Here is a 24155-nt window from a genome sequence, read left to right on the forward strand (position 1 = left end):
AATGATGAGGATCACTAAATTATTATAAAAGTATTGGCTAATAGCTGAGAGATAATTTTTTTAACATATAGAAATATGATAATTGAGAAGGTAGCAAATTTGCGTAGAAGAGTCAATCATGAAACGTCAGTGAATTGTCAACAAAAGAAAATTTGAAATGTCGGCAGCAGAGCTTCTTCAAATTTTCCTGATGTCCGAGAGGATCCGGCAGTTGAGGATGCGTGCTCTGATCCATCAAAGGATCAGTTCCTCTGCTAGACAGCGAGCAAAACGTCTCACGATGATTTATCTCGCAACAGTGGCCAGAGAAAAGACTAGTTTGCAAGCCTTGGTAAGATTTTTTCACCCCTAAAACTGCACCAAGATGCTCATAAATATCTTAATTTCAGCCACCAATCAAAGTATTCACTTCAAAGGAAATGACAAAGCTATCAGAGGAAGATTACTTGGAGAAATTTCACATTTCCAAGGCGTCTTTCTGGTTCATATTGGACAAACTTTCCTTCCATTTGTGCAAGAGGGAATTGAGAGATACTCCTTTATGGAAGCAAATAGCAGTTTCCCTTTATATCCTGGCCACTACGGAATCCTTAAAATCTATCGGAGATATGTTTGGAATGGAAAGGAGCAGTGTAGTGAAGGTATTCCTGGAGTTTTGCTATGGAATCAATCTGATTTTCCAGGAAGAATACATGAAAGGCTATCCGCCAACATCTGAGGGCATATCAACGATAAGAAAAGGATTTGAAACCACCTCTGGATTGTCCCAGGCCTACGGAGCTGTTGGTAAGCTTTTATCATTTTAAATATTTTCCAGAAATTTATTGACATTCCCTCTTGCAGGAGTATACCATGTCGATGTTAAGGAAACGGACAAAAGAGCAAGGACTCCTGTGCAAATCCTGGTAGTTGCTGATCACAGGTAAATTGTCATTTTACTCTCTTACTAGGTTTTTTCTTCTGGTTTTAAATGGAATTGGACTATAAAATAATTTGATTTGGCTCTACAAACCTAAGTAAAATTGCATCAGGATAAGGCAAAAAATGGGAGAGAAAAACTTGAGTTTAAAGCTGCCCCAATTCAAAGGTGCCCCATTTCACCCTAGTTCTAGTCGAGTAAATTCTTTTAAATTATTTATAGAAAATGTTTCGGGCTATATTTTGATTTTAAACATTTGTTTTTGACTCGCATCAAAAATCTCATCAAGGGGTAATTCATAAGTGAAAACAATTGACATATAAATTTTGTTTATAGAAACATAAGAAATATGCCCAACGCACAATAAATTTTGTTTTCTAAACATCTTTTTGACATTTCAGTGAGAATGAATGAAATATAGTTCTAGTCATCTCGCTCACTCTCACAGAAAATTCTGAAAACATGTTTACAAATAAAAGTTATTGTGCACTGCACTGGTCAATATGGTGATGATCATTCTATCGTAATGCATATTGGGGCTTGTGCGACGCAATTACGAGTTTTTAAAAAGGAAAATCACGTTTCTAGAAGTGTTTCTGCATGTTTAGCGAGCTTTTGGTTAAGAAACATTAGCTATTTATTTCAATAAAACCGTGTTTAACTACAGTAGACTCTCTCTCAATTGGGCATTTGAGGCAAAATGTCATTCGGTTTATCGATAGATTTGGGCGTCAAAGCCTTTGTAAATTCCACAAAAAGCGCTCAATTATAAAGAATCACGATAAAATAGGAAGAACTACAACGAATTTGAGCAAATTAGCTTCATAATTAAGCGTGAAAATTGTCAACAAAATTTCTCGCCCGATTGAGAAAGAGTTGATTGAGCGAGAGTCTACTGTAAGTTTTTTTTTATTTATGTCCTATATGTATTAAGAGTCATTTTCGTGAAAAATTGCTTATTTTGAAGGAAATCGATTACACTGCTGTAGATAGAAATGTCAAAATTCTGTCAAAAATGTATTTTTTTTAATGAAAATTGCTCCCAATGTGTAGAGGCCTTATGGTGTCTAGATCTACACACTAGAAGCAATTTTTGTTAAAAATTCCTTCTTTTTTTTAATTTCTGACGTTTATGCCTATGGATATTGGAAATTTTCTTTAAAATGGCATTTTTTAAAGAAATTGCTCCTAGTGTATAGAGGCCTTTACACAGAATAGTATTGTGAAAATTTGTCATTTGATATCTGCTCTTGCTGAAAAGCCCACTTAAAAGGGGATATCCATGTCGACTCGCAATGAATTGAATGACATTCACATGCCTGCCTACTATTGGGAGTTAATTTATTAAATCATTTCTGAAATGCTGTTAAACGTATGCACAATATTCTTTCAGTCAGTTCCTATTCCTACGAAACGTTGGAGCTGAAAATAGAGCGAAAAGTAGCGCCAAAAATATGTTGCATATCGCTCCTTGGAAATTACAAGGGGTCAACTCACTTGTTTGCGATTTTGAGATTCTAATGCACTTAGAAAAACAATTTAAAACATTTTCAGATGATATAAGTCATTAAAATTCGTTATTAGAAAAGTTTTTCAAAATTTTGATCTTTTTGATTACTTGCATAATTTTATTTGAAGTAAAGGGGCACAAAATATATTCATCGTTCAAATTTTTGTGAAACAAGGGACTAACTCAATAATATGAAAGTTTCAATGTTTATATTAGTGCTCATACAAATAGAAAAGAAATAAATTGTTTTTGTTCAGTCGTTAAATTGAGATACTTATTTACACAAAGTTGAATCTTTCATGCTGTCTCCTGAAAAATGGCCGAAAATTAGTTGGCCCCTTGTAATTTCCAAGGAGCGATATATTAAGGCGTTATACACCTTATTCCAAAGACATCTTCTCATCGTATATGCAATTTATGTATCACTAAACGTGAATACGCGGGTTTTTTTCGTTCTCTAAAATGTCACTGAACGCGGACCCTCTGTATTCATTTTCATTTAATTGGCTGGAATGTTCCTTAAACCTTTTCCGAACGATTGAGTCACCGGCGTTACCGGCGACCTAATCTAATGTTATGTTTTGTTCTAAAAAGTCAGATAAAATAATTTTTCAGTCCCCGAATTTTCGACTTCTCGCCCTTAAAAGGTTAACCCTTTAAGGACGATTGGGTCACCCGTGACCCATTGAGAAAATTATTTTTACTACCCAAAGTTCTTTCTTTCTAATGCTTGTACGTCATCGTAAAGTAGAAGGTTATAGGAATCCAGGATATTTTTTGGAAAACTCCAACTATTTGCTATATAGTAAATAATTAAGATCAAAAGTGACGAATTTTCAAATGACCGCACTGATAAATGATTTTTTTAATTTTTTATATTTTCAATTTTTTTAAGCAAACCACTTTTGGAAATAGAAAGTACACTACTCATACATAATATTTTTTATTAGAGTAAAAATTATCATTCATTGGTATTCTCAGGAGAAAATGAAAAATGAAACTATTTGTAAATTCATGTCTCAGTACACGTGCAATAATTATTGTTAATGTCAATTATTTGTAAGATGGAAACTAACTCGCGACTTAAGCTAATTTAAGCGATTCTAGTGAATAATTCTTGTTTTTATACGTGAATTGTGAAGTAAGTTTGAAAGTTGTTTCATTTTCAAAGGTGTATTATTGCATTTCAGGAAAATATCTGCATAAAAACCCATGAAAGTTATGTTTTGTAAGTGCCAGAAAATGTTAAGCCTCGTTTGTAGTGTGTCAGGAACTGACTTGGTTATAAACGAGTTTAGTCGTCTCTGGACTTTAGTCGTAAGTGTGTCCAGCACATAAGTTGACTTAGCTTTATATTACTCCGAGAGATATGTTGCTCCTGAGACCGAGATCTACAACTTGTAAAAATTTAGTAGTCATCCGATGTCCGAGTAACGAGATATTTGAGACTTTCAAAAAAAATTTACACGGGCAACATAGGAAGTTGCCGACTTCAAATGGCTCTCCAGAAAAGTTGTCATTCTGAGGTAGCCCCGTCAAATAATTTCGTCATATATCTTTAAGTTTTCTGCAGAAAATATCTACACCTCTGCCGAAAATCTGCCGAGAAATCTGTAGATATTCCTACGAATTTTATTTGGGCTTGGGACAAAATTCGTCAGAAATTTTTGCAGATTTTCTGATGAATCCTGGTGTATACTCTGACGAATTTCTGTAGATATTTTGCCGATTTTCTGTAGATTTTTCTACATTCCAGACTTTCCAGACAGCTGTGTCAGAAAAGATGGAATATTTTTCACTGAAGTTTGCAAAAATCAATAGAGTGATTCTCTTGGTGATTTCACAGTGTTTATATAAAATAAAGAATTATGCGACGCCGTGTTCTAAGTAGAGAATAGTGAAGTGAAAACTTTAAACAGAGTTTCGACCAAAATTTCGTGTTTTTGTATCATTCGATTGGCGATTTTTAAGAAATTAGTATTTTTGCTCGCATTTTTTTAACTTATCTAAAATGTGTACTCGGTAATGCTTGTTAAGCAGAGCATACCATTTTCTTTATAACTTCTACAGTTTCTTCATAAATCAACAATATTTTTGTGAAGTAATGGAGGTTATGCAGAATTTCTGCCTAAAATCTAGATATTCTACGCAGAAATTCTGCCGAAAATTTACAGATTTTCTCTGAATGTACTAGAATATACCGTTAAAATTTAAAAAACCTCCGAGTAAAATCGGCAGGTAGAGCAATGATTTGACGGGGCATAATATGGAATGGAACCGTCGATATATAGTGATTCTATATTCGAAGATTTGTAAGGTGACATATACCATTCGCGATCCGCGATTTTTTTCGCGGATCTTCGCGAGACGCGAATTTCTTCGCGGATTTTCGCAGGGCGCGAAATTTTTCGCGGATATTTGTAGGGCGCGAATTTTTTCGCGGATTTTCGCGATTTTCGCGGGGCGCATATTTTTTCGCGGAGCGCGAATTTATCGCGGATTTTTGTGGGGCGCGTATTTGCAATAAAGGAATCGCACCTCTATAAACTGATCTAGGCTTATCACTGGCTTTTAAATTAAGAGATTACAATGCTTTCTGCTCTCTGTATTTCTATTTCTATAATGACTTACCCCTCGACTTCATCTACAGTAAGCCGATCACTTATTTCTAGGAATAAATTTACTTATGTGGAAATCGGCCAACCCGGAGATAATTCGAATATGTTTGAGAGATCTGCCCTCAAGGATTACCACAAGTGCAACAAATTGTTCTACAGCATGTCCCGGAAGTTGGGCGGTACTTCTGTTCCGATGTTTCTCATTGGAGATGCCTCATTTCACCTGCAACCCTTCCTCATGACACCCTTCCAGCATGCGAATCTCTCTCCGCAGGAGCTCTACTTCAATGCTGTCCTCCTGAAAACCCATTTGAGTGTGGAAAATGCTTTTGCTCAGGTGAAAAAGCGTTTTCCGCGAATAGAAACCTGCAAGGATATTCAGGTGGACGTAATTCCAATACTTACCAAGACACTCTGTATAATGCACAATATCCTATTGGAGAGGAATGATCTGCTGCAGGAATCAGTTGCCATAGATACCATCCCACCTGTTATTCCAAGTGCAATTGACGAAGATGGAATGGGAATGACAATCAGGGATGAAATTGCAAAAGACCTTTTTAGCTGCTAGTAAGTTAATCTATGTTTTTTTTTTTATTTACTATTTAACTAATTTCTCAAGGAACTCTTTTGTGAGTTTCAATTGTTCTCTGGCAATTTCATTGGCCTCATGGAGTAGTGCATGAACTTTCTCCTCATTTCTTTCGCACACGGAATTCGATCGTCTGATTTCATTCAGTAAATCCTCATGTACTGACAGTAACTTCCTCTCAGCAGGTCGCTTGGGCATTAGCGGAGTCGGTGGGCGTTCTGGACTGACCTTCATGGTCTCTTCAGCATCTGGAGGATCTAGTGAGACCACGCTGTGGTTTGAATTGGACTCCAAATTGTTCATGAATTCGCTGTCGTCAGACTTTAAGGGATCATTTGACATCGGATGGTTTAGCATCATGGAGTGCATGTCGTTGTAGAATAACCAAGTGGTTCTGTACTTTGGATTTTCCTTCATTCTGCTCTTCTCGGTTCTATAGAAAAGAGACAGGTTCGTCAAGTATTAAATATGAACTTGAAATTGATGCCAAGAAATAAACTACCTGTATTTGGACTGTAAGTTCTTCATTTTTGACTTGATTTCTGCAGAAGTCTTCCTTACGCCGTATTTACAGAGTGCTTCGCGGATTTCTTCCATTGTCTTTGAATGTCTCTTTTCTCTGCGCAACGTTGGAAGATTTCTCCGCCAGAATTTGAGCAAAAGGGCTGTATTGTGATGATCCCAGTCAGTTCTTTTCTTTCTCGGTGGCTCCTGGTCAATTGTGTCTGTCTCGGAAAAGTCTCCCGGCTGAAATTATTTATTTACCGAAAAAATTAAGATAAACTACATTTTACATCTCTGCATATCGATTTTTCAGTTAATGAGACCATTTCTTGTAAACTTTTAAGTATTTTGCTCTAATTCTTTGTTACATGGGAAGAGCTATGTTCTACAATTGATCAAATTTATTATTTCAACTCCATCTATTGGTGTTTTTTTTCATAAAGCGAGTTTTTTCGTCTACTTCTGTTTCGAGTGGTAGCTGTATCTATTTTTTTCATCCACGATCCTTTTTACCAGTAGGTACAGCTATTAATGTGTAAGGTTCCCGTCTTTGTTATTTATTGTTTTTCCTCAGTATTTGTCAGATAGTAATTTTATAGATTGACGATTTGGGTATCTATTTCTATGGATGTTTTTAATTTTTTTTTCATAGGATACTGGTCAAAATAGGCCTAAAGGCCTAAGACCTTGGCAAGGGGGGAAACAAAAAAAGATTATTTTTACAATATGAATCCTAGAAGTTCTTTATCTTGTTTTGTACTTCAATCTTACTTGACGTTCAATTTTCATTTCTTGTTTTCTTCTTATTTGTGTTGCGATTTTTCGTTAAAGGTTTTTCATGAAATTTAGAATTAGGGTAAAGTGAGGTAATTTGGAACCATATCCAAATTGGAATTTTGAGAATTCCTCACTGTTTTAGATCAAAATAATATAAAAAATGTTGCTCCTTTTACTCTTGTTATTCTCTTATATTTCGTGTTTTATTTTTAATTTTTTGTACATCCACAATAATGAGGAAATCTCAAATGTTCCAAATTAGAAATGCTCCAAGTTACCTAATTTTATCCTACTAGTGTGTAAATTTAACATAAGTGTGAATATGAAAAAAAGAATCGTTGGATTTCAAGTAATTCTACGTTAGAATTTTACCAAAATTCAGCTGGTATTTTGGTCCCAAAAGTCCGCATTTGAGATAGTCTAGCTTTGTTTATCTAAAGAGATACTCAAAGATAGTGATTTTGGCAGTTTTCATAGTTTTGCAAAGTTTTAGCTTAGATAATGCTCAAATTTTATGATTAGGGTAAATGTCCTAATTCAAAACCATTTCCAGACGCTTTAACATTGATAGAAGATTCAACACATTAAGTTCATATTTTTTCTGAAAAGAATTACATAAATTCGCTCCTTGACTCTTCTAGAATGTTACTGTTTAGTAAAAATTCTTTAGATATAATTTGAAAACTTCTTAAATACAAGAAAAATACGCGAGTGTAAAATGCTTCTATTGGAAACATATTAATCCAAATGGAGACACGGGAGAGTTTCTAATTGGAGACAAACAGTGCAACTAAAACCGCGACGAATGGCTTCCAAAACCTCGTTGAGTTGCTCCTGAGTGCAGGATTTATTCTTATTCCTGGTCTTTTCTCCCTTCCCATCTAAAACAATAAGAAAATCTCTGCAAGAAAATGATATTTTCGGGGTTTCCTATTGAAGCATTTGCAGACACTTCAGAAAAACCCTTTTTGTTCACGAAATAGGTAAATACTTCATTTGAAAACTTCACGTACCGTTAACAATAAAGATTAGCACTTAATTTAACTAAAATTAGCCAGAAATGTGACATTGCGTTTTTCATTGGAAAACATGGTCGATTTATGAAAAATTCAATAGTGAAAAGGTACACTTTTAATTTTCCTGAGAAATTAACAAATTAAAATATGTGAATATGAATGAATTTTCGCTTTATTTGGAGCAAAATTAACTAAATAATGAAACTGAGGTATAGAAAATATATAAATAAGGTAAAGTGCCCTCGAGTCGACCGGTTCCTCGACTCGACCGGTGGTCAATACATGAGTGTTTTAATGATGAATTTCTATAAAATTGTCACTGATTCGTATTTATTTATGAAATAATTGACCTATTAATGTTAGATCATACGCCAAATATTAGTGCAAATATAAATAAATTGAATAAATAACTCTACCGGTCGAATTAAGGAACCGGTCGACTTCACTTTATCTTATAGTAATTTAGTACTGTATTTATCATGAAAACAGTGACGTTTCCATTTGGAATAGCGAAAAATTTCCATTTGAAGCAGGTTTTGAATTAGCTTAATTTACCCTACACCTTAGAAGTTTTGATAAAGACATATTTAAGCCCAATCTGAGTAGTAAGTATAATGAGGAGTAGATTGGAGTAAACACCTACCATCACATTACGGAAAAAGTGAAATCATTTGAAATATAACTTTTGAACCCTTATTTTAAAATGACTTAGATATAGTAAGTAAGTAAGTAAGTAAGTAAGTAAGTTAGTAAAGTACTTAAAAATGGTTTTATAATATCCGCTTTTGTGGTCCGAGATGAAATCCGACTTCGTTAGATCGGGCCCAAATTTTGGATTTACACGTTTTCACACTCATAGATCACGAATATCATATGCGCCAAAAATCGATTTTCGTGGACGTCTCTTCCAGAACACAAACATTTCTGGAGAGCGAACAGAAAGAGATATTGACAAGCGGTTTTCGGCAATGGTTAAATGTCGATAGATGGCTAGAAGTTGATGATATTAGACACACCCAACCACTTCATCCCCTCTCCCTTCCACCATTTTGGAACATCAACCACCAAATTATGCTTTCTCGATAATTCAGCCCCTATAGCATCAATAAATCTCAAAAATTAGTAAGTTGAACCTAAAAGCTCTCGATTAAAAAAAGCTAAAGGTCTCCGACACCTCTGATTTGAGCTAGGACTCAAAATTTTTATTTTAAAATTGCCATATCTTCATTAATCAAAAATCCGATGTCAAATATCTCGTATCTTTTATTTTCAATTTCAATGAAATTTTAGTATGTTGTAGCGTAAGTCAAAGACTTTTCAACGGTGGATCACACTTTGCCCTTACTCTACTCTGACCCGAGCTATAAATGGAAAATAAAACCTTGACCTGATCATATTTTCAGTGTTTATGAAGCGATTTAGATAATAATTTATTATGTGGTAACTGTGATTGAGATCCTACGATTGAGTGCCCACTCCATCTCAATGTACCCGGACTCTTGCTATACCGATTTTGGCCGGATTCTGTCTCTAACCCATTTCTTTATTGACCCATTTCAATGAACTTTTTTTTCTTTCGTTGGTCTTCTTGTACTCAAACTATTTGAAATAGAAAATGACCGATAAGCCCAGATAAACTTATGGTTTTCTGAGATTATTTAAGGCAACCTCGAAGTGCTTACAGAATACAAAAGCTGAATTTGTGTTATGCGTTGGTTGAATGGGAGTTATTTTAGATTTTTGGGCAAAAATAATTGTATCATTTACCTACAGCTCAGAAGTCTCATTTATTTATGTTGAATTTCTTGGCTATTATCGCTTTTTAAAGTTTTAAAGGGAGCGTTACTCTTTTTTTTTTGATATTCTGCGAGCACCGCCCACATGAAGAAGCATAGGGGAAATTATACGTGTTTTAATGCTGTTCAATATTACCTTTGCCAATATGGTATTAGAATTGCAATATAAATACTTGTATTTAACAATTAGACATAAAAGTTTTAATGCTGATGACAAAGATTTGATAAATAACATTATTCTGCTATAAATCTTTGAAATTTGCAATATTTAAGCTATTTAATGATGTCCAAGTAAGAAATAAATCATTAACGAAATTTTGTTTTAAATATTATTTTTGCAATATATTTGCCAAGAAAAAGTAAGATACTAGAAAATAAGTTAATTCGTGATTGAGCATATAGCGAATACCTTGTGCCTTCCTTCCAAAATTTTTTATGCCACATATTGATTTTCTATTAAACCTAGGGGATTAGTTTATACAGCATCAGAGCCAAGTATTGAGCGCGAGGTATGCTTGATTCGTGAACTTTCCCTCTTTCGTTTCCCTTCATAAATTCTAGGGATTAACTGGTTATTTACCTCAAGTTTTATAAAAACATCCGACGAATCAGAAAGTTCCTCCATGTTTTCTTGATTTCTCGACAGTTTTCTGGTTACTTCTGCAGCCTGTAAGAGTTATTAGACCATGTAAGAGATTCTCTAGAGATCAAGGACGAAGCTAGAACATACTAACCACTAGTAATATATCAAAAGATAATCCTTTTTTAAGTCCAAATTTCTAGTCAGACACTGCAACACAATAACTTTTAACTCTAACACTATGAATTGAAGTCCAATTGTTGGAATAAACTTGCACTGTGTATTTTGATACAAAATTTCACACTTTTTTCACATAAATATTGGATTTTCTTTTATAATTCGGCTTTTTTTTGTAAGATTTTAAGAGGATTATGTTTTCAAAACATTTTTTTTGTTGCATACCGAGAACGTCATAAAGTTGTCATACTTTTCCACCAGAGGCGCACGTTCTTTTAGTTAAGTTGAGACACCTTCCCCGATAGGTTCTTGAATTGCATGGCACAAACTCAACGAAAATTTTTGTAATTTTGAAAGAAATAAAAAGTTTGTCAAAATATAACGGTATTTGGTTGAAGTTTGTAAAATTATTTAATTATGTGGTTGTAGAAATGGGGTCACACCGAGATGTAAACAATAGTGAAAAAATTAAATTGTTTTTTACAAAAAAATATTTAACAAGAAAGCAGATTGATTGAAATATTTCTAATTGTTCAATGAATGAATAAAATACTAAGAGTTTTAGAGAATCACTCAAGAGTTAAATAAGCAAATTTCTATTTCCATTGATGATTCTCAGGAAGACCTCATTTATTGACCATTAGCACAAATATGATACAAGAGACTGGATTTGGAAGGTGATAGAATTTGCTATTTTGTCCATATTTTCACGTCAATGCATGTTTCATTCATCTTTTATCAATATTTATTTGTCATCTCTTGTGGGAAAACAGATTGACGTAGAATATTAAAGATATTAGAAAGGAATTCATGTGCACACAAGACACTCCCGCTGTTTCGATGCGCATATAATTATGCTTTGAAGAAGATAGTATGACGTGATTTAGTTGTACTAAAATTACCACTTCATTGTTTTATTAATAGATCGTTTAAGAGTATATTTTCTAAGAGTAAAAATACTGAGAATTCGCTTATGATTAAAATCCTCTCACTCTTTGTCCTATCTCAGGGGAAAATTTTTTGGTGCCAAAAACTCTTTATCTCTCTTGTTTGTTTAGTAAAGATGATATGTGAAACGCCCACAAGATGAACTTTTTTTTTTTAATAGGAGCAAAATTCATTGATGAACTACACTTTTATCCCGTTTATCTTTTACTACATATTCATTAATTTATTTACATTGAAAAGGGAAGGTGGAGAGGAAAAGATTTCCTGGAATGCTTTTAAATATTGAATTCTATTCTAGCCTATTTTTAGATTATTTAATGACAAAAAGCGTTTAGTCGGTAGAAAAAAATTGTAGTAGTGGTACGGGTTGCAAATATCTGACAAATGGATATTTTATTTCTTTCACGAGCTCCCCAGTCCCCAGGCGACCTGAGGAATTTTTAGTCAGCGTAACTATAGTATTTTTTTTTTAAATTAATGCTCTACTGGGGGAAGTTTTTCAGACTTCGTACATATACTCTAGCTTTGAACTCTTCATATATTTCATTCCTTTAATTAATTTAACCTAATTTTTCAGGAAATGTGTGATTTAAAACTATTTGGTTAAAAGGAATATGGGAGTGGTAGTCATACGAAGTGTTCGAAGTCAGAGTGTGTCCGAAGCCTGAAAGCCGTCCTCTATTTTTAAGGAAAAGCTTTTTTGGGATTGACACAAAAGTTTGTTTTGGGGAAATTTTCAAATATTGGCAGGTATGAGATTTTATGGCATTTTGATTTGTTTTATTACAAGTTTTTGTAAGCCAATTTATTTTTTTTTAAATTTTTTTTTTGAATATGTATTTCACTACAATCAATTGTTATATACAAATCCCTTCTAACTTGTCCTTTTCAAGTGATTTTCAAAGTTTTTTTTTAAGGAAAGGCTAGAAGAAAGCAGAAAAGGCGAACTGGACACAAGTGTACCGAGTATTTGTCACTCAATGAAGATTTTTATACTCTATAGGGGAGACTGGGGTAAAAACTCACAAATTGAAAATTTGAAAATTCAATACCTTCCAAGATAAAAGAGATAGCGGCTTGAAATTTTTTCCATACACAGAAAAAAATATTTTGTAAAAATGTTCGTAAATGTTTGTGAATTCCTATGGGGGAGTTACAAAATGCTCGTGAATCGTATAACCAACAAACATGTTCGTAAAAGTTTGTACTTTTTCACATGATCACCTCATTTCATGATCATCTGACGAACATTTTTTGTACTTTTACATTTATTCGTAAATGTTCGTAAATACACAAAAAATGTTCGTGAAATTTTGTCATTTGTTCGTAAATGTTTGTTTTCCTGTCGAACATTTTACGAACATTTTTTGTGTGTTTACGAATATTTACGAACAAATGTTTGTAAAAGTACAAAAAATGTTCGTCAAATGATCATGTTATGAACAATGTTTGTGAAAAACATAGTTCAAAAACATTGTTTACGAACTTGTTTTTGGGTTATACGATTCACGAGCATTTCGTAACTCCCCCATAGGAATTCACAAACATTTACGAACATTTTTACAAAATATTTTTTTCTGTGTAGATGACCTCCATAGACCTTCTTGAAAGTCGTAAGTTTCTTCGAATTCGAACAAGGAATTCAGAAAATAAAAATATGGATTTTTTAGCCCTATTTTTGCAAGGAAAAGCAATAGATATTAATTTTTACCTATTTATTTTCCAAAATTGATGCACTGTTAAGTATTTCCTAAATGATTTGGATTCTTTGAATGCGAAACTACTATCTATTTTAGAATTTTACAAAGATTCTTTTCTCCAGAAATCCTTTTATTAAAAATGACCACTTGGGGTAAAAAGTAACAAAAGGTATGGAGCAAAAAGTAACAAAAACCGAAGCAATTTCTGACGTCTCACAGCGAGAATAAACATCATTTCCGCATCTCGCCGCTTTTTGTTTTTATTGGTCAAACGATTAACAGTCTCTTGTGTGTTTTTTCTAAAATAGCTTGAAAAGCGCTTTTCTCGTTCAGATAGAGAAAACTGTTTAAAAAAGTGTAGAGGAATAAATTTCCTATGAAAATATGTCACCTAGCTATTTTTTTTTAAATTTACGAAAGCTCGTAATATAGCAAATCAAAATGTGATAATATCCCATACCTGGTACTATTTGCCTCAGCATTTTTGAGAATGGTCACAAAATTACCTTTTAGAAAACAGCTCGATAAATGTATTTCCTTACAAAATAGAGGAAAATTACTTTCACAAAGTTGAAGAGAAGTAAATTTCCTATAAAACTGCACTAAATTGAATTTTCTGGGGCGCTAGGGTAGCTTGTAAAAAAATAAAATATCCGTTTTGTTACTTTTTGCCCCAGTCTCCCCTACCTTCTGACACATTTTACCGCGACTAATAATTTTTGATAAAAGCATTTATGAAATAATTTCTAGATTTTTTGAAAAATCTAGAACGAACAAAGGCTTCAAATAAACGGTTCGAAATAATTCTATTTCTAGAAACACAGAATTATTCACAAATTTTGGAAAGTAAATTGTTAAAAATTCGGGAAAATATTTTAAAAGTGGAGCTCAAAATGTAATTTTTTCTATAAACCTTGTTTGAATCATTAGAAACTTTTGGCGTACCTGAAAGTTTATTAAGTCTCTGTTGTCTTGGACGATATCGAATTTAGAAATTTGCGAGTTATTATAAATACATTTTGACCCAGGTTTTCCTATAGGATCGAAGGACCATTTCTCTTCGACAGGGAACGCCTATTGACACATTTGTAAAAATATTGAAATTTATTTAATATGTCCAATAAAGTGAAAGTAATATGACGTTTTTTTCTGTAAAGTATCTTTTTTTTGTAAAGAGCGATGTTCAAATTTCATATCTCAAAAGCTACAAAGTAGAGTAGAGTGTCAATGGGTCCTGACACGATTACTTAAAGTGTTCGGGGAAAGTGCCCATGCTTTTTGCACGGTCCCAAGCTTTACAATGACTAATTTTTCCTGTTTCTGAATAAATACGACTACGTAATATATTTTAAAAACAAGATACTTTCCCTTAGTTTTTAAAATATAGAAAAGATGAGTCACATTTATTGAAAAACATACGAAAAATTTAGTCATTGTAAAGGTTGGGGCCGTATAAAGTATGGGCACTTTCCCCTACTGATAATGATTAATTTTTTCTATGTTTCTGAATAAATGTGACACGGTAATATATTTTAAAAACAAGATACTTTCCCCTAGTTTTTAAAATATAGAAAAGATGAGTCACATTTATTGAACAACATACGAAAAATTTAGTCATTGTAAAGGTTGGGGCCGTATAAAGCATTGGCACTTTCCCCTACTGATAATGATTAATTTTTTCTATGTTTCTGAATAAATGTGACACGGTAATATATTTTAAAAACAAGATACTTTCCCTTAATTTTTAAAATATAGAAAAGATGAGTCACATTTATTGCAAAACATACGAAAAATTTAGTCATTTAAAAGTTGGGGCCGTATAAAGCATGGGCACTTTCTCCTACTGATAATGAATAACTTTTTCTATGTTTCTGAGTAAATGTGACACGGTAATATATTTTAAAAACAAGACACTTTCTCCTAGTTTTCAAAATATGGATGCGATGAGTCACATTTATTCAGAAACATAGATAAAATTTAGTCATTATGAAACTTGGGACCGTGCAAAGCATGGGCACTTTCCCCTAGTCGTTCCTTTCACCCTATATTACTTTCTGAACTACTGTTAAATCCACTTTGTAAATTATTATTATTTCTTAATTTTGTGGAAAATTTTCCAAAATTAAAGTCTTGGCCTCAACGCATTGTGAGAATTTATTATTTAATTGACCTAAGCGATTTACTTCAAAATGAATCATTTTTGAATTAAATCACTTGCACTTGTATAAGCAGATCACTTCAAAATGTTACATTGTGACAAAAATGTCTTCTAATGTGTAAATGCCATTAGGAAAACTTGTGAACGATGTAAAATTAGAGGCTTCAGTCTCTTATAGTTTATGAAGAAACTCGTTTTATGGACTTTATAGACAAAGACAAGTCAACACGTTTTATTGCCATTTCCTTGCCAAAATTTAAATTGAAATGAAAAAAAATTAAATTCTTTAAATGCGTAATTATATGTTAAATAGTTAAATAATTCTTATTTTTTTGCTCTCTATTGAGAAAATTTTCGAAAATTTACCAGTTTAAATAATGTTGCAGGTGTAGAATGCAATTATATTTAGTATAAATGGGGATTTATAGTTAAATTTTGCACGTGATTGTGTAAGTAGGCATTTTCAATATTGTTGTTAAGAATTTAAGAAATTGTTTATTTGAAAATTTTTCGGGAGTATACTGGTGTGTCCCGCAGGCTTTTGTTGCCGTTGTTGTGACAAGAGCAATATATCTGGAAAATCTTTAATTATGTGCCGACAGAGAATCTTGTAATCCGTCCTGATATCTGAAAGTAACGAGAAATGTCTCCTTCAAAGGGAAGAGTTTCCTTCAGCTTCACGCCATTGGACGTATGCAGGTACGTGACACCTTAAAAAGTGGAAGTTTTGGGTTAAAAGATGTCCTTGAAACTTCTGTATTAATCTCTAAATCTAAAGGATAATTGTTGGATGGTTTAGTTTGAGCAACTATAAGCGGATTTCCCCTTTGTGGCTTCTCGGTCTGAAATTGCTGCCCAGTTAAGTTTCTTCAGGAGCCCTTTCTCTATAGTCAGGAAAACTTTGTCATGGGTCCGTGAAAAGAAATTTGCTTAGGATGTGGGCGTTCTTTATGTTGGATACTTTAGCTTTAGATAGTTTTCCTCCCTTATGATTATTATCTCCTGCTTTTATTGCTCGAACTCAACAGAGAAAGCACTAATATCCCTCAATTTTGCGTTAACGCACAAACTCACACATACACATTATATACATATAATATATATTTATATACATGTGTCGACACTTTACTATCAGAGATCATATTTTTTCGAAATGTTATACTCTATTGGACCGGCTATGATCGATGATGGTTATGACCGGTTATGATGGATCGGAATTTAGAAACCCAATGGTTAAAAGGGGTCCCGGCTAAAATCCCGAAAGCCAAATCCCGAATAGGCCAAAATCCCGAATTCATAAAAGTGTCATAGCTACTTCACACGATTGCACTCGCGCTTGCTGGGAGCAAAAAGAAATTTTCTGTGTCTTAGGAAATTATTCTACACATTATCCTCCATATAATTTCATCCCTTTCAGGATTTTGAACATTCGAGATTTTGGCTTTTGGGATTTTGGGATTTTGGCGTTTAGGATTTTGGTTTTCGGGATTTTGGCTTTTGGAGTTTTGGCGTTCAGGATTTTGGCTGCCTCCGGGTTAAAAGATAGCGATTTAGGGTCTGTGGAGGACCTCATATAAGTTGAATTGAGAACTGTTAACTCTTTCCGGACCGCAGCATGTGCTGCAAGCCAATTTCGCCATTTTTTAATCAAAAATATCTAAGCTCAGGAATTAATTGAGGTCCTACAAAAAATATCTTACATTTGGACATCCTTATAGTTTGTAATCATCTACAAGAATAGGATTTTTATCAATTCTGAATAATTAAAAAACATTGTTTTTCACAGAACATTCATATGCTGCTTTGGGTACTCAGAGTCCCAAAAGAGACGAAAGAGTTAAGATTAGGGGAAATGCTCATAATTTTGTCCAGTTTCTTATTTTGGACACTTTGAGGATAACATTGGACACTAAAAATAAATTGATTAAAATGATGGATTTTTATTCCAATATTTGATGAATAATGAATTCTACCTAAATATTTGTTCTTTTTGGAAGATTTTAACACTAAATACGTTAAAATTTGAATATAATTTGAATTGAAATTGCTTTGTTGAAAATTCAGTGTGAGCAATTGCTTACGAGAAATATGACAGAACTTCGTGGCTTACTTCAGTCTTATTTAGTTTTGGTGAAGTACTACCAAAGTTTGTTCGCTGTTTTTGAGTGATATTATTGAATATTCATTGAATATTGTGTTGATTCACGTTACTGATGATTTGTACATTTGACCTGAAGTGAGATTTGCCTTGTGAATTATATTTTTCGTGTGAAAAATGGGAAATTTTTTAAGACATTCACCAGTGAGGTGACGATTCTTATTTTGGACAGGTGTTTTTCTCACGAAATTTCGTGAATTTTTTGCTTTTGTGATGACTAGGTTGGACAAATGCCTGGAGAAACAAAGGAGCATCATCTCTACGAAAGAGATGTAGCGAGAAATGCCTTGAAAGGCTCCCGGAAAGGTCAGGGAATGAGCGAATCCGCACGTACTTGGAGCACCGAAGTCAACTCACTTTAATGAATTATATGGAAAGTTTCCGGACTTCTTGTGACATTCTACGTTTCCCTTACATGAACAGGAAGAGGACTTGGCAAGATTGGTTCATCAAATGAAGAACAATGGGCATCCTATTGAGGCGGATTAGCTGTCCAAATTTACAGACAAGTTGTAAAAATTAATAACCAAGTTGTCCAAAATAAGAGTCAAATTCACCTCTACTTATCAATTCATTTTTAAACGTATTAAAACTAATTTTAATAAAAATAAGACGATAAATAGCTTGCTAAGTTTCTAAACAACCCTTCTGAAAAGAGAGTAACAAGAAATGTCAATTAGTATAGAAAATATCGCACATCAAACTTGGAACTTCGATGCTTATAAGCAGACTGTCCAAAATTATGAGCACTTCCCCTATCTTACTTTTCTCCTAGTCCCTTGTTTTCCTCGGACTCAAAAATAGAACAATTTTTATTATATATTTTATAGAAACTATTTAGAAATACCTAAGTATACTTCTATGACATTGAATTATTTTTTAATAATGTGTTTTCAAAGTCAAACATTTGTAAAACTCTAGAGACCGTATTTATCAACCAATTGGAATGAATTTCGTTTCACTGAAACGGTCTTTGAATCCCTGATAAGATTAAAGCTACTATATTCGGAAATTTTACCAGTTATGAATCATTTTTATGTGAAAGGCATTTGTGTTACATGTACCGGTTCATTAGTTATGAATCGGTAGGTGTTATAAATTTAAACTAATTGGCTAATAAGAATTGAGATTATTATTCAAAATATTACCTTATTTTTAGCCCGTTTTTTATCCCAAATTATAATAGGGGAGACTGGGCAGAATTAACCAGCAATAGAATTAGACAGTGCAGTGGGCTGTTATAGTTTTACTTAGAAAGAATATTGAGCAAATAAATATTTGGTCAGAGCTCCCTATCTATCCATTGAAATACTCATCAGTCTAATTTAAACAAGTTTTTGATAAATTTTATCAGCAATGAACAATTTAAATTGCTGACTTATTCTACCCCGGCCTCCTTTACTAATACATCAAATCCTGAATATAGTCTTTTCCTATATTAATAAACTATTGAATTTACTGTTTGAGGTTCATTTAATAGGTTATCCCTCATTTAATTTACTTATGTGAACATAAGATCTAATTGATAGCCTTGAGGAATATGAGAGAAATTGATATGAATGATTACCTCAAATCCCAAAATAACCTATTGATTGAGAGTATAATAATAAGCTAATAACTTAATATGTCATTTAATAAACAGTTAATATTTCAATTATTATGTAAAACTGAAATAAATTATACATGTGCGGAGCTTTTACAAACAGTAGAAGCTATAAATTGATAGTTTTAAAGAATTTATAACACCTTTCTTAAACATGTCTTCATTATAAACATACAAAATTTTATTGGAGTGGCATTTTAGAGTTTTACAAACATATTCCTGTATTATATGCTTTCAATTTTCTGTAGAGCTTTAATTACTAAATTGCAGATAAAACTATAAATTTAGTGGCTCATTAAAAGGTAATATATTTACCCATTTACCTCGTACATTTATTTATACTTGGACATTTACTATTTGTATTTTTGGGTATTTTGTTGAGACAATATAAATTATGTCACAAATTTGGCAATGGACAATTGAGTGCTTTTTTTTACACCCATTAGAGACATTCCATTGCTGATGGGCGAATTTTATAAAAAAAAACGGCACACACAGAAAATTTTCGAGTGTTTTGCTTGTGTTTGCAGAAGAAACATTTTGCGAAAAAAAACACTTTTTTTCTGTAATTGAAAAAGACGACAGATAAATTGAACGGTAGCATGGAAAAAGCACGATATTGGATGATGGTCACTGGGTATTGGAAATCACGCGTCACTGGGACAATAAATCATCAGTGGGATTGGGATAATAAATGACTACGAAAAAAACTGACTCACCTGGAATTTTTCGTTTGTGGATTTTGGGATAAGCTTTAGAATATTTTGCGTTTGTCTGAAAATCTGACAAGTCATCCATTTTAAAATGACTTTATGGGGTCATAGTGAAATGATCTTGTTCATTTTACATCAGTGAAAATCTGTCTGTTTATTCACACGTGTATTATCCGAATTTAGATAGAAAGAATAAGATAAGAGGTACTCATCAGCGTTGAATTTAAATGCTTCAAGATAGATGTGGGTAAATGAGAAGTATTTTGCGGAATACTCCGAATTTGTAAAGTTGATGCTATGCTCCAAACAATGTTTTTTCAATTATGCTTTAGTTGTATTGCAATTAAACTGAGGTAAAGAATTACGATCACGAGCGTTGCGCAACATGTTTCCACTTCCACTATTTCATTTTTATAGTTCATTTCGATTCAAAAAATTACTGATTCATTACCGGCTAGTAGTTGTTTGTAACCGGGATTTGCATCCATTAAGACTGGTCTAGGAGGGGAATTCTGTAACGCTCTGGCAATGCCATATGACAAATTGGGTTAGAATCTTACGAGAGCTTTTTCGAAAATGCGATTCTGTAGCCGTGACATTGCCAATGAATATTGTTAAACAAATCAACCAAGACAGACTGAATTTTCATAAATTCATCAAGTGAAGGGATTTCATTAAAAATTCAATGAATTGTATTTTCGAACTCATATGATATCACTAAAAAAGCTCGAATGGCATTGTCAGGTTTCGAACTCACGCGTGACAATGCCACGAAAATTATAGAATTCCCCTACAGGATTGAAATACCTTTTAAATGAATTTCAACTTGTCACTATTCAAAATAAAATTGATATTGGGGTTTTCAAAAAGGTATAAAACAGAATTAAATTTTTTGCTGTATTATTGATATAATTTATTTGTTCTATAATTTGTTTTCGAAATAGATGAAATAACATTAAAAATTACCTTATTTAAATATATCATGATATTCATATTCAAATTCGACTGATTTACGGTCGGCTGACTGACTGGTTTTATAAGGTTAAAAGTAAAATTAGTTGAGAAGGGTACATTCTCAACCAAATACTACAAAATCTTGTGGATTTAGTAGATATATTCAGATAAGTATAAATCTGGTTCAAATCAGTTTAAAAACCAGTATTTTTATTTTGAACCAAAACACTTTTTTCTGATTTGTTTATTATTTCCGGGCTATTTATGAATTAGTTCAAAGCAACTGTGAGGAACCAGCAAGATTACGATAATATAACAATCCGATCACGATGTACAAAATGCGCATAGGTTAAAATTTCCGCACCTTCTTTTCTTTCTCTGTGGACATTTTTGTCAATTTCATTTTACTTTGAGACAAACTTTGGGAGATATTGAAAATTTTTCGCAATCAATAAGGTCGATTATTCATTGTGATTAAATTGAATGGGTTCCTCGACTTTTCTGTTAAGCCAAAAGTGAGGGGGACATTTTCGGAACACAGTCGAAAAAAAAATATATAGAGCGCCAGTAATTTTTAATCTCTGTCGTGGACAAAGAATTTTACAATTTATTTCTACTATCAGATAACCATATCATGGTCGTATCGGTCGTATCAAATACGTGGTAAATGAATATTGTTGTGAATTGAGATAGTAGAAAAATGCGTTATCGCAAGGGTTGAAACTTAAATCAAGTGCATCACACAATATCAAGTTATATCATTTTATTACTGTAAGTGGAAATCGACATTATCTCGTGTAGTTGATTATTATCGCTTGTCTTCTTGATTTTAGATTAAATTTCACGAATGACAATCTATGCAAGTATTAGAGATGAAAATGATTAAATGTCGCTTTGGGTGTTTCCCAGATGACTCAATAGTGAGAGCATTAAAATGTGCCTCTTTATTTTTAGAGAGGAAAATACTAGATATGGCAAAGTGCAAGTAATTTCTGGTCTTTACCTTAAAAATATAATAAGGTGATATAGAAAAAAAAATATTTGAAAGTATAACAAATGTGAGAGAGAATTTTCAAGGTAATATAAAACCTCCACATTGGCACGCGATTAGCTCCAGCTGAAAAGCCAACCACATTACATCACAATTGTTTGCAATATTCAATATTAGCTTCCACAACTAGAAACTCACCATTTTTATCTCTTCATTATGTTATGACAACTTCTGGGGAATCTAATTACCGTAAAATAAAATTCAGTATTATGCTGCAAGTGCATCAAGGGGGAGAGAATGTAAATTCACCATGGCATTTGATTGAATAAGACTTTTAAGTTTGTAACACAATCTATTTGATGGCTTTTTGAGTGGGAAATTCACATTCTTTGTGGAGGCATTCGGATGGAAAAATTTTCTGGATAGAAAAAAAAATCTGTGTAAGAATTTGCATTTTCCAACACTTCCTCCTTCTCGCAGAATAAATGGATTTATCGATGATATTGTGGTACTTACCGAAGCGAAAAATTCTCTTTAGACGCTTTAGACTATATTGATCTGTGAAAGGGTTTGCAAGCGAAACTATTTTATGCGATGCATTCAAAAATTCTCTAAGGATAGCGGAAGTGGGGCACCTTTGAATTGGGACTGAAATTGGACTCTTTTCTCTTATTTTTAAATGGAATTTAGCTTTATCATAATGTAATTTGGCTTGTAATTAATTTGTGGAGCTAAATTATATCGTGATAAAGTAGTTTCATTTATAAATATGAGAAAAAAGCCCAATTTCGAAGCTACCACAGGTGCCCCACTTCCCTCTACGTCGTTTAAACACATTACCAATGATTGGGGGCAATAGTAAAAATAAAAGGTTTACCGGGGAGATTTTCAAAAAGAAAAAACTGAAATCCAAAATTATGCTTTTCATTAAAATACTTAGATTAAAATGATCTACAGTAGTTCAGCAAAGGTTCTCATGCAAAATTCAATCAATTCGATTCCTTAAAAGAGATCAACACTTAAGCGAAAACTTTGGGAGATGAAACTGTAAGGATTTTACTAAGTAGAACACTCTGACAAAAGTTAAAAATTGATTGCATTCGATTTAATCTAATTTTATTGTCTCACATTGCAAAAGCCCAGTGCATTACCTATTTTTCATTTACAAATTTTGAAAATGTTTTATATAGGGTATTAAATTAAGCTAATTCGAAACCTGCTCTAAATGGAAATTTTTCGCTACTCCAAATGGAAACGTCATTGTTTTCACGACAAATACAGTACTAAATTATTGTATTTATATATTTTCTATACCACAGTTTCATTATTTAGTTAATTTTGCTCCAAATAAAGCGAAAATCCATTCATATTCACAAATTTTAATTTGGTAATTTCACAGATTCACAGGTAATTTCACAGTGTACCTTTTCCCCATCGAATTTTTCATCGATTGACCATGTTTTCGAATGAAAAAAACACAATAAGGTGACTGTTGTTTATTCGTTTTGTTTAACATTTATGTCATATTTCTGGCTAATTTTAGTTAAATTAAGTGCGAATCTTTATTATTAACAGTACGTGAAGTTTTCAAATGAAATAATTACCTATTTCGTGAACAAAATGGGTTTCTCTGAAGTGTCTGCAAATGCTTCAATAGGAAACACCGGAAATATGATTTTTTTGGAGAGATTTTTTATATTGTTTTAGATGGGAAAGGTGAAAAGACCAGGAATAAGAACAAATCCTGCACTCAGGAGCAACTTAGCAAGGTTTTGGAAGCCCTTCGGTGCGGTTTCACTTACGCTGTTTGTCTCCAATTAGAAAATTTCCCTTGTCTCCATTTGGATTAATTTGTTTCCAATAGAAGTATTTTACACTCGCGTATTTTTCTTGAATATAAGAAGTTTTCAAATTATATCTAAAGAATTTTCACTAAACAGTGACATTCTAGAAGAATCAAGGAGCAAATTAATGTAATTCTCTTCCGAAAAAAGTTGAATCTTCTGTCAAAGTTAAAGAGTCTGGAAATGGGTTTGAATTAGGACATTTACCCTATAAGAATGAACAAGTACTATGAAATTATGCTAACTACTTACTCAAATTCTTCTTCAAAATGCACTGTTTTTAGCTAACACACTTTGTGGAATTTCATCATTAGAAACATGCTGCAATAATCCTTGTGATGAAGTATCTTCTTTATTGTTTGATCATAAAAGTAAAATTGCAATTTTGATTTTATGCCTTGGAGGTTTGATTTAGTAGAATAGTACCAGAAAAGAAATGATTTTTTGCACAGCATTTGTAAACCTCTTTGTAAAGTATTGAAGCGAATATTTTTTGTGCAATGCCTCAAAATAGAAACTGACACCATTTGCAGCATGACGCCCTCAAAAGATTTTTTTCGCCAAATCCAATTGCAGGAAATTGAAGTAAAAACACAA

General features: G+C 32.8%; 2 protein-coding genes across 2 annotated transcripts; one reads left to right on the forward strand and one right to left on the reverse strand.

Moving 5' to 3' along the window:
* The first annotated feature begins 112 nt into the window (after positions 1–112).
* LOC129801228 (uncharacterized) lies at positions 113–6158 on the forward strand. The gene is made up of 5 exons (XM_055846097.1): positions 113–331; positions 390–786; positions 844–922; positions 5102–5617; positions 5822–6158. Exons 1-5 carry the CDS (start codon positions 158–160, stop codon positions 5838–5840), a joined length of 1185 nt encoding a protein of 394 aa, XP_055702072.1. The 5' UTR covers positions 113–157; the 3' UTR covers positions 5841–6158.
* On the reverse strand, positions 5605–10740 carry LOC129801391 (uncharacterized). Its single transcript, XM_055846359.1, has 4 exons — positions 10467–10740; positions 10313–10399; positions 6142–6386; positions 5605–6072 (listed from the first exon to the last, which is right to left on the reverse strand). The coding sequence occupies exons 2-4, from the start codon at positions 10355–10357 to the stop codon at positions 5649–5651; spliced, it is 714 nt and encodes a 237-aa protein (XP_055702334.1). The 5' UTR covers positions 10358–10399; positions 10467–10740; the 3' UTR covers positions 5605–5648.
* Positions 10741–24155: the final 13415 nt, after the last annotated feature.

Source organism: Phlebotomus papatasi, chromosome 1 (assembly GCF_024763615.1).
Source record: "Phlebotomus papatasi isolate M1 chromosome 1, Ppap_2.1, whole genome shotgun sequence".
Taxonomy (NCBI): domain Eukaryota; kingdom Metazoa; phylum Arthropoda; class Insecta; order Diptera; family Psychodidae; genus Phlebotomus; species Phlebotomus papatasi.